Source organism: Pseudorasbora parva, chromosome 14 (genome assembly GCF_024679245.1).
Source record: "Pseudorasbora parva isolate DD20220531a chromosome 14, ASM2467924v1, whole genome shotgun sequence".
In the NCBI taxonomy this organism is placed as follows: domain Eukaryota; kingdom Metazoa; phylum Chordata; class Actinopteri; order Cypriniformes; family Gobionidae; genus Pseudorasbora; species Pseudorasbora parva.
Genome location: NC_090185.1, coordinates 43,664,491 through 43,674,982, shown reverse-complemented (window position 1 = coordinate 43,674,982; position 10,492 = coordinate 43,664,491). Strand labels below are relative to the sequence as shown.

At 38.4% G+C, this 10,492-nt stretch overlaps 1 protein-coding gene and 1 long non-coding RNA gene across 2 annotated transcripts; one reads left to right on the top strand and one right to left on the bottom strand.

The window, feature by feature from the left end:
* LOC137040682 (uncharacterized) lies at positions 1-693 on the bottom strand. The gene is made up of 3 exons (XR_010897969.1): positions 545-693; positions 355-463; positions 1-121 (listed from the first exon to the last, which is right to left on the bottom strand). It is a non-coding gene; the product is annotated as an uncharacterized lncRNA (long non-coding RNA).
* A 5,887-nt stretch (positions 694-6,580) lies between these two features.
* Positions 6,581-10,111, top strand: LOC137040663 (uncharacterized). Its single transcript, XM_067416454.1, has 9 exons — positions 6,581-6,947; positions 7,166-7,492; positions 7,597-7,789; positions 8,207-8,311; positions 8,420-8,556; positions 8,700-8,759; positions 8,878-9,113; positions 9,231-9,446; positions 9,548-10,111. Exons 1-9 carry the CDS (start codon positions 6,934-6,936, stop codon positions 9,919-9,921), a joined length of 1,662 nt encoding a protein of 553 aa, XP_067272555.1. The 5' UTR covers positions 6,581-6,933; the 3' UTR covers positions 9,922-10,111.
* The last annotated feature ends 381 nt before the right edge of the window (positions 10,112-10,492 follow it).

The following is a 10,492-nucleotide window of genomic DNA, read 5'->3' as shown; positions in this document are numbered from 1 at the left end:
CGGTATTTGGGGTGCTGCAAAAACTTCTGAGTGATCCTCAATTCTGACTGTTTTTTCCAGTCTCTTGCTTGCAAAGTAATTCTCTTCATCATCCTCACTAGAGTGGTTTCTTTTATTTCCCCTAATCGTATACATGAAGAAAAAACAACGTTAAATAGCAATACTTGCAGATTATAATGTATCAGCCCAATATATGTACAATTTACATATAAGACAGTTACCCCAAAATAAAAAAATCTGTAATTATCTGTTCCCTCGTTCTGTTGTCGCTAACAGACTTTTCACTTTGTGGTTAACTGCACTGTTTATATGAAAAACACCGGCAGTAAAATTAAATGCTTAATGCAAACAAACCTGTTCTTTCTTTTTGTGTATGCTGGACGATCATCATCGTCATCTTCTGTCTGCAAATCAGACATCAGAGTTGCTTGTGGAAGTTTGAGCCGAGCTTGCTGATACGTGTCTATAAAACATACTTGGTTGTTAACTTCCCCAAAAATGTATCAGTCATGAAATAGTCACAGTTTTCTGAAAATATTAATACCTGTGGTGTGAATAATCCGCACCCTAAAGGCAGACCAAGTACGGTTAGGGGATTCATGGAGTGTTACAGCCTTCTGAATCTTAGCCACAGATTTGTAAGTCGGCCAAGCACAGGTACCATTCTGCACCCATGAAGATGGCACAACTTCCACTTCAGATGAGTCGATGAACTTCACAATATGGAACATTTTCCCAAGAAATCTTTAAAAAACAAACAAAAAGAGCAATTTGTTCCATTTTACCTATACATTAAAAAAAATCTATAAAAAATGTGTTATAAAAATTAACTAATGCTTTTACATAAAAATAAACAAATACTTTCAAATAACCTTATACTGGCAACATTATAAGGTAATCACCTGGCTTGGAAACAGTGCAAGATGATTTATTTTATGCATGTAAAGAGCATGTAAACAAACATATGTAAGAGTATTTTGTATGATTATGTACACAACAGTGTGTGTAGAACTAGGTGCCTAGTTCACAGAGAGAGAGAGTGTTACCGCAGGTGGTTTGTACAGACCCACTCACCTGTATGTAGCACTCCCAGAATTGCACATTAATCCGTCTATTTTCAAAAATACTGTTATGTTTCACTCCACAAGCCTGAATGTGGGATTTAGGTGAATTATGTTTAAATATATCTATGCTATATTTCAAACCTAAGACCACACACTTGAACTGCTGTTGATGTCAATTTAAATGCAGTAAAGGTAGACAGGCAAACTTGTTTTGAAAAGGAAGTATGACATATTTTTTAAGTGTCCCGTCAATTTTGGCACATTTAAATTCTTTAGAAAGATCAGATACGAGATAAGCTCCAAGCCTCCAAGAATCAATTGGGTAGTCATAAAATCTACGGACAGACTCAAACTCAGCATATACGATGTAAGCATCATTGTTCTGGATATAGATGTTCTGTACCAACCCAATATTGGAACCAATTCGGACACAGTTATCGCATTTAGAAATTTTTAGACAAAAATCAGGAAAAAATATTTCTTTATACTGTCTCACTTCTCCATTAACAAACTGCAAAATAGGACCATCACAATGCTCTTTTCGCACATAACTTTTGGAAGGGTCGATCTTAGAACCACCACTAGATATTTCAGATATCCTGCGTACAATCTGGGCAACAGGATGACATGGCCGTCGGACCAATCTATTTAACGGCCCTAAATAATTCTCAAATGGAAATGCTGAAATGTGTTCAAGTGGACCATGACATTTCACATCATCAGCTAAGTGAACAAGGCCATGCACATTATATACCACATATTCCTTGCCATAGAGCTTCATGAAGTGCTCCACAAAAGCCACTAGTAATACCTTTGCATATTCACACATTACAGAACACAGGGTTGGATCAATAAGAATTGAAATCGCAACTGAGAGAAGCATAAAGTTATTGTAAACAACATCATGAAGAACTACTGATCCTGTGTAGAGCAAAAACTGTCTTAGTTCAGTAGCCTTCCACCTGTTTTTTTCTTCAATCGACCTTGGTTTACGAGCAGATTCTGATGGGACATAATTCTTAATGGAGAGTAAGTTCTGAGATAATTTGACTACTTTCTGTGATGGCAAACGAGTCTTGAGAGGACCACTTGTCCATAGATCTAATAACCTTCGCATCACACCAAGACTAAATGCATATAATCATGAGGGAAACATGATGCCATGTCTATATCGAGTTCAGTAAATGGAGATCTAGTTATGTGGTGGTCTTCATCACACATGCTTCTGAATGTTTCATTTGTTCTTGGGCAGCATTAGTTTCAGGAAAAGTCATGCGCTTTTGTATGTAGACACCAGACTGTACACATTTACCACATGACGAATAACCTGTATGAGACTTAACTCCCTTAACATATGCACGAGCAGGGGCATCACAAACTACAGAACACATTTTTAGGAGTAGTTCCTTTCCTCTGAAAATAAAGCCTGACTGCAGGACCTTAACTTCGTCAATTAAGCTTTTTAAATACTCTGCCAAAATTTTTGGTTTTGAAATGCCACCAAATATTGCTATTAGAAAAGGCTTTTTGGCTGTGCCTTGTAATATGCCTAAAATAGGCCACAGTTGCATATTTGAACTCTTGTGCAACGGAATGCCATCAAAATTAAACTGCAATCTCAGCGTATGTCTGTTTGGTAACTGGGGCAATATTCTTTCAAGAATACCAGGCAATGTATTAAGATTGCCAAAATAGTAGAAAGAACCTCCTGCTACTGGTTCTATTCTATATATTGTGTTAGTCTTAAGCAATGTTCGAGCATCTTTTGGAAGGCTGGGATGCATACTACGCAAGACTAACAGAAGAGCTGTTAATGCAACCATTGTGATTCTGAAGTCTATGGCCCAGTCAGTTAGAGCGTTTCTAAAAGCTTCCTCAGGACTTTCCTCCATATAGTCATCACTATTCTCTGAATCACTTGCAAAGTCTTCCGACATCACTGCATCATAATCATCTAAATTACCAGAGTCTTCCGACACCACCACATCATGATTGTCAAAGTCCTTATCTTTAGTGGCTATGTTTTTACTAGTACAAATCTGTTGATTATAAGCAGTGTCATCACTAGCCTTAGAGTTAGGAGTTTGCAAAGACCTTAAAATCTGAGCAACACTTGCCCTTGCCTTTTTTTGAATGTTGAATTCACAGTATAAAACTCATAGTTTTCAGACATGACTTACATAGAATGGCCACTTCTGTGCAGAGCTTGGCAACTTCAATGATATTGTCGTGGTCTGTCAAAACAAAAGCACAAAAACAATGTTTAGCTTTGTTAAAATCAATGTAATGCACAAATACATTTCAAGAAACCCCAGATATAAACATAATCTCTTGAGCACAGGGCACCACTTAAAGAGCCAGAAGAAAGATCAGTAGCCAGCAGTTCATGGCTTGCAATAGCCCATTAACACCATTAACACAAACAAAACATTACTATTCACATTTGTATTATAAAACATTGACATTATAATTTTGTCTTTGTGTTGATCCATGCTGATGTGCTGTTAATTGCCCAGAACTTGTACTTTTGCTTTCTTTACATTTAAATGTGCATCTTTTTATACACAAATCAGGATCTGTACTACCATTTTTTTTCAGAACTGTTAACAGGGGCCATTAAATAAACCAATCATTAACCGTTAACTGACGCCACATAAAACTATAATTAAATAAATATGGATAAGTGTTTGGAGCCCATTAAAAACAGTCTGTACGGCATACAATGAAAATTACAATTTACCATTGTGAATAATGTTTTAAAATAGTAAGTCACACAGAGTCAACATTCAACTGTATATTTATAATAAACGGTACTTCTAAAGCATTTATTAATCTTAGTTAATATAATAATATCAACATCTACTAATGCATTATTAAAATCAAAAGTTGCATTTGTTAACATTAGTTAATGCACTGTGAAGTAACAAGAACAAATGATGATCAGCTGTATTTCTATTAACCAAAGTAAGCAAAGATTACCAAATACAGTAACAAATGTATTGCTCATGGTTAGTTAATACTACGGTTAACTAATGAACCTTATTTGGAAAGTGTAACCAAATAATGTCCTAAAATACTTTTAAGTTACTAAACACAGTTACAAATTAGATTTAGATTTATCCATTTGGCAGACGCTTTTATCCAAAGCGACTTACATTGCATTCAAGGTACACATTTGTACACATTAAAATAAAAAACATTATGTACATAAGAACTACTTTTACCTTGTTTACTAGTGTTAAAAGAGCCAATTAGCATAGACCTTTTTAATTACTTAATAGTATTTAAGGCAAGTTATTTTAAGAAACCTGACTGAAATAATTGTTACCATTTATCGTTGTGAATAATGTTTTAAAATAGCAAGGCCCACAGGGTTAACACTCTACTATTTTACCTTTAAGTTAGCTCAGCAAAAAAAAAAAAAAAACTTTTACCACCTTTACTAGTGTTGTTAACAGAGCTAGTACTGTTACTTCAACTAATTCATTCAGCATGGTTTCTAAAAATATATTGACCTAAACATTTTTACGTTACTAAAAACAGTTACAACTTAATTGTGAATAATGTTTTTTTAAAAGCAAGACACTCTACAGTAGTTCAATCGAATATACAACCCATATTTAGTGTTAACTGAGTCTAAATGCATGTAAACTTTGTTAACTTCAAATCGTTCAATTGTTTTCTTAAAATAACTTGAAGTTAGCAATTTAACATTGTGAATAATATAAAATAGCAAGTCAGTATCAACAGTAAATCAAGTAGTAAAAAGAGCAAATTAAGTAGTAAAAAGCCTTACCTTTGGGATTGAAATCAGCGTTGAAATGTTGTCACAGCCACTGTTGTGAATTCAACTGTTGTGAAACCTAATCTCTTAGCATCTTCTTATCGTCCATTCAGTGACCGCCATCCAATCAGTATCGACTACGGAAATACGTCCTCATTACGCAAGATTTGAAATTTGCTGTGTATTGCTCTAGATGCTATAGGGCTATATTATACATTGAATAAACATTTATATTAAATAAAGTGGTAATAACACAATATATAATGTTAGAATATAATATGGCACTTACTGAGTTAGTTTTAAAGCCGTCATTGGAATAAAAAAAAAAATTATGTGTGCAACTGGTTTATCTGCATATGGCCATTGGAACAATTTTTAGTATTTTGGTATTAATGAACACTGCTATCACTTAGGCGATTTAGCTTTAAAACATTTAAAAACAACAGTTTTTTTGTTTTGTATTAATGAGCACTGCTATCACTGCATATTTCCATGCAAGAAAGTTGCTAGCTAGCAGCTGCATGTGGTTAGCTTCAGTCCCACACGTGCTGTTCACATAAAGTTTGTCCCTTTCAGAGTGTCTGCTACATAAAATACTCGAAATAAAAGTGCATCGATGATTTCTTATTTTTTCTTACCATATTCGTAAGGCTATGTCTTGCTAAATAATCCATTGTTTTGTTGTCGTCCAAACAAACAACCACGATGATCACCGCAGTTACAATGAAACCCCTCCCACTGCTGTGAGTGACGAATCACTGGCTGCATGCATGTTTAAAAAACACAAACCTTAAAGAATGCCCTTTATGATTTATTACAACAAAATAGATTTGCTATATAGTTATAAATATTAAACTTCTGTGCAAAATGAACTGATTGTTTCAATTTAAGTTTTACAGGAGATAGTATGTTTTGGACAAATTCACAATATTTAACAAGTAGCTAAAACAAGATAGCCTACTGTCAGGAAATTAAGCACTTTTTAAAACTATTTCATTAATTATTGCTACATGCAAATAGAACATGCCGAGTCAATGCCAGAAGTGGCCCAGATCTCTACTGTCAGAATCGGACCAGTTCTTTTCAGCCGTAACAAAACTGCACGTGCCAGAGCGAGCTGCGGGCCAGAATCGGCCCGGTTAACACACGCCGACGCCGTGTCCGAGCCGCCGCCGCCGCGGGGCAGCCAAGCTTGGGCCGATTACTACATGCTATCTGGGGATAGTCCATACGCAAGCTCCCAGTATTGTGATATAAAACAAGAATCTTTCAGAAATCAGACGTCCAGCCACTCCAGCTCCACTTCATTGCCACAAAAGGACCTCTTCTTGATGCCGTGGTCAAAGCAATCTTCTCATCTTTCACAATGTCCTTGGTGGCCTGAAAGAGCAGGACGTGCCTGTCTCCTTCCTGAAGCTTCAGTATGCAGTGGAGTGGCTGCACGTTGTAGTTCTTCCTGGAGTGCGTAATCCATCTCCCTGTGGTTTCCAGAGACGGGTGTTCATAGTTTGACTTTATACTATTTTATCAATTACAGTATTAATCAAAGGTTACATTACAACTTTATTAACCTGAATACCATTCAAAATGTTATACTTGTATGGATCTTATGCATAATTTTATATTTGTATAAATGCATAATTTTCATCCTCACATTATTTGAAGAAGTTTTACAAGACTGATAAGATATTTTATTGCCCTGCAACCATTGATGGCCCAATGATCACAACCATTGATGGCCCAATGATCACAACCATTGATGGCCCAATGATCACAACCATTGATGGCCCAATGATCACAACCATTGATGGCCCAATTTTGTTTTGAAAATGGCCCCTAATTCGTGTAGATGGCCCCTTATTTGTGTAGATTGCCCATTAAGTGATTTTGAAATCCTGTAATTAGGCCTATTCATGTCAAATTTAAAAGACTATCACCTTCTGCAGAAAAAGGGGTGGGACTTCAAGTGGTCAATAAAGTTGAGGATTAGAGGCACAAGTTACTCACTTCTTCAAGAACAGGGTGAAGACAACACTGAAGATTCCTCCTGCACTTTCTGCTCGCTGAAACGAGATTTTTCATAGAATGTCTCCCAAGTGGTAAGTTCAGATGATTTGATATACCTGACATAAACTGTGAACATTTGATTTTATTCTAAACTTTGCTTACACACTACGTACACATGTAGTTACTATGCAAGTTTATAGGTATTAGGGCCACTAAATATAAAGTATATTAAGTGTAAAAATATAGTCTACAAATATTAAGAATAGCTTTCACGAGTCAACTCTCGGGATTCCTTTTCTTTCTCTCACAGTGACAAGGATCGTCGCATCATTTCCTGTCTGCAGTGTTTCAAGCCACAGGAGATGCTGCCTAACCACCTGTTGAGGGTCTGCATGGAGAACCAGACTGATGAGGAGAGGAAAGCAGAGGTGGAGAGAGCCAAAAAGTCCATGAAGGCCTGGACCCTCCGAGGCAGAACCTGGGACTACAATGCCATGGTCAAGCGGTACCCCGATGAGGCATCCAGACAGGCTCTTCTGGAAGACCTGCGTGAAAGACATTTTTTGATCTTGAATGACCCCAAGGCTGCACAGGACGCACAGGCTGAATCCCATCACAGACCACCAGGCGCTGCAAAGTGAGTTGTTATTCACTAGTATTACTTTTCATTTAATGCAGAGTCATTAAATGTAATATTGGAACGATGCCTTATTTGTTTTTTGTTTCATCTAATCATTCTAGGCCCGTTCAGCCGACTCTCCAAGACTGTCAAAGAGTCCTCAGAGTATCACAGGCGGACATGCTGGGCATCCACAGGAAGCTCCTGGACCAGCAGCATTTGGAAGAAGACCAAAGGACGCTGTTCCGGTACTTCTGCGAAGCCATCTTGGTCCTGAGGTACTTCCAGCGACCAGAAGCAGTGATGGCATTTAAAGTAAGTACTATAGTGTTAGTTAAGTAAATACGTTGTTGTTGTTGTTACAGTTATTTTACCTGTATGTGTAACGTGTTCTGTATTAGCCAATCAGATGTGGCTACGTCATTACATGGGAATTATTTCACTGCTTGTTTATGCTTAGCGTCAGTATACTCGTAGGCTTCGGTGTGGATGGTTGTAAACAAACCCATCAGCGCTGGGCAAGAGCATACAATCTCCCAGTATTGTAAAGTGTTGCTTACTAGGTTAAGTAAAGTTCCTGAACAGATCCTCTTTGTTGTGCGCTTCTCTTTATGCCTCCACGGACACTGATAGTCAGATCGAACATGGAAACACAACAGTACTTTTACTTTACAGCTTTTCCTCAGTGTGTATAAAGTCAGTCACTCACTTTGTTCTTTATTTGTTTTCCAGGCTTCAGACTGGATCAACAAGACAAATGTTGATGGCCGAATTCACATGGAGGTGCAATCCACAAAGCAGAGTGCAACATTTTCCATCACAGAGGAGGACTCTGCTGTAAGTTCTCTAACAGGAATGCAGCACCTGGGGAGAATCTCATCAGGGTCAGAAGTCAGAAGTCAGAAGTTTTCATTAATGCATTAACTTCATGTGTGATCTTCACAGATGCTGGACACATACTTCCAGAAGATTCGTCCAGGATGTCTGCAGGACAGTGTGGACGACCAGGGCAGATTTTTCCTGTCCAAACAAGGGCTGCCAGTTGGCAACGTAACAAACGACCTCAGGCGTCTGCATGAACAGTACGTTTTAGCAGAATCATGTATAATAGTGTATGCATTTATACGCACTGTACAGAGAAATATAAAATGAATAAGTTGATAGTTTGGCTTATGTACTACAGGGGGGGATCTGTTGATAATCTGAGATTTTTTCTTCATTGCAGGTACGATTTGCCAAGCTTTTCGAGCCAGCAAGCCAGAAGAGCCCAAAGTACTATGGCATGGTATGTGTCATCATCGAAAACATGCAACATTCATATATTTTCTGTTTGTCAGCTACTTCCCAGGTCTGTCTAGATTTTTTTGTCAGAGTTTGAACATGAAATCTTCTCAAATTTTCAGCTCTTCTTCTGACGAGCCGGCCAACGAGAGGAGAGGTCGGAAACAGAAGAGAGGCAGAGGCGCAGCTGACCAGGATGACAGGGACTTTGGAGCGTTTCTCCTGCAGTTTCCAGCGGCGGCGAGCAGCAGCCCACCCACGAAAAAGAAGAGGACTGCTGCAGGGTTTCCATCTGACAGAGTGTTCTATGACAGGTGGAGGTCTTTGCAGCTTGCCAAACGGGAGGAGCACCTCTTGTGTGAGTTGATGTGCTGTATTACTAAAAAAATGAATACATATCTCTGTAATCAAAGTGACATAATTCACATTTTTAGAATATTAAAAAGATTATTAATTTAACATTTGTCTTTGACAGCCCAGTGTTCAAGGCGCCCCCCGACTGTCAGCAAGGTGTCACTGCTGATCCAAAAAGAGGGTTGGACTGGCAACTGTCCTCGACCCCAGGATGTAGTGGCTAAGTGGAGACCCGTCACTAGGGTCCACGTGGAGTCGGATCCAAGGATCATCACTATGGTCCAGAACCAAAAGTGGACAGGCCTGGCCCTCAAGGACTTTGGTGCAAAAGGACATGGTATGTAAACATAATACATAAAAATACATACCAGTTTTGTCTTGTGAGCAGATATTTGTACTCCTGGAGTGAATACTAATTCCACCTTCTTTTGACCACAGGAGTTGTTGCCACCAAAGCCTTTGCCATGGGCTCCATCGTTTGTGATTACCATGGCAAGGTAATCACAGGAGCAGAGGGCCGGAAGTTGGTTAAGTCCATCAACGGTGACATAGACTACCTTTTCTTTTTCCACTATGGTGGCCAGGACCTCTGTGTGGACGCTGAGACTTTCCCTTGCGAGTGTCACCCAACAGAAAACACCATGGGCCGGAAGATCAACCATTCCTCCAAGAGAGCAAACCTGAGGCCGGTCCACTGCATGATGAACTTTCCTGAAGGACAGAGGGATGTGATTCTGTTCCAGGCAAAGAGAGACATTCGTGTGTGCGAGGAGCTGCTGATTGACTACGGCGTCAAACGCAAGTCTTTTTGAGGAGAAGGACTGATCCTCGACTGGCAGGATGAGTGAACACATCAGGCCATTCATTCACCAGTAGATTCTTGTTTTATGTTACAAGACTACATCTATGTCCTGGGGCTGGAGTGGCTGGATGTGTTTTTTGTTGTTGTTGTTTTTTCGTAAATAAAAATACATTTTTGATACATACCTTTAATGTGATTTTTGATTTTATTATAAAACAAAACACCAGTGAAAGGCCTGAATCTAGGCAATATGTTACCCTTAGTCAGCATCAAATTTGCCCTCTTTGTTGAGACCAGTGGTGGAAAGAGTAGTGATAGTATTATGCTATGAATGTTATTCCACCTTATACCCTGCAAATTAAAAATGCAGCTTATACTCTTTTATGGATGATTATCAGTAAGAAATAAAAAAACATGAGATGACCAGCAGTATTTCAGTATTTCTCCAAGTTTTATGTTGGACTGCTAGCACTAAAAATATAGCCATGTAATATTTGAGAAAGAAACCAATAATCTGCTAACCAATTATCTGCTTTGTGTATAGCTTTCTGTATGTGCAACTTTGTGTTAGGTTGAGATGT

Coding starts and splice junctions, on each gene's coding strand:
- LOC137040663 (XM_067416454.1), top strand. Junction 7,790..8,206: donor AAGCAGTGATGGCATTTAAA/GTAAGTACTATA, acceptor TTTGTTTTCCAG/GCTTCAGACTGGATCAACAA. Junction 8,312..8,419: donor TCACAGAGGAGGACTCTGCT/GTAAGTTCTCTA, acceptor TGATCTTCACAG/ATGCTGGACACATACTTCCA.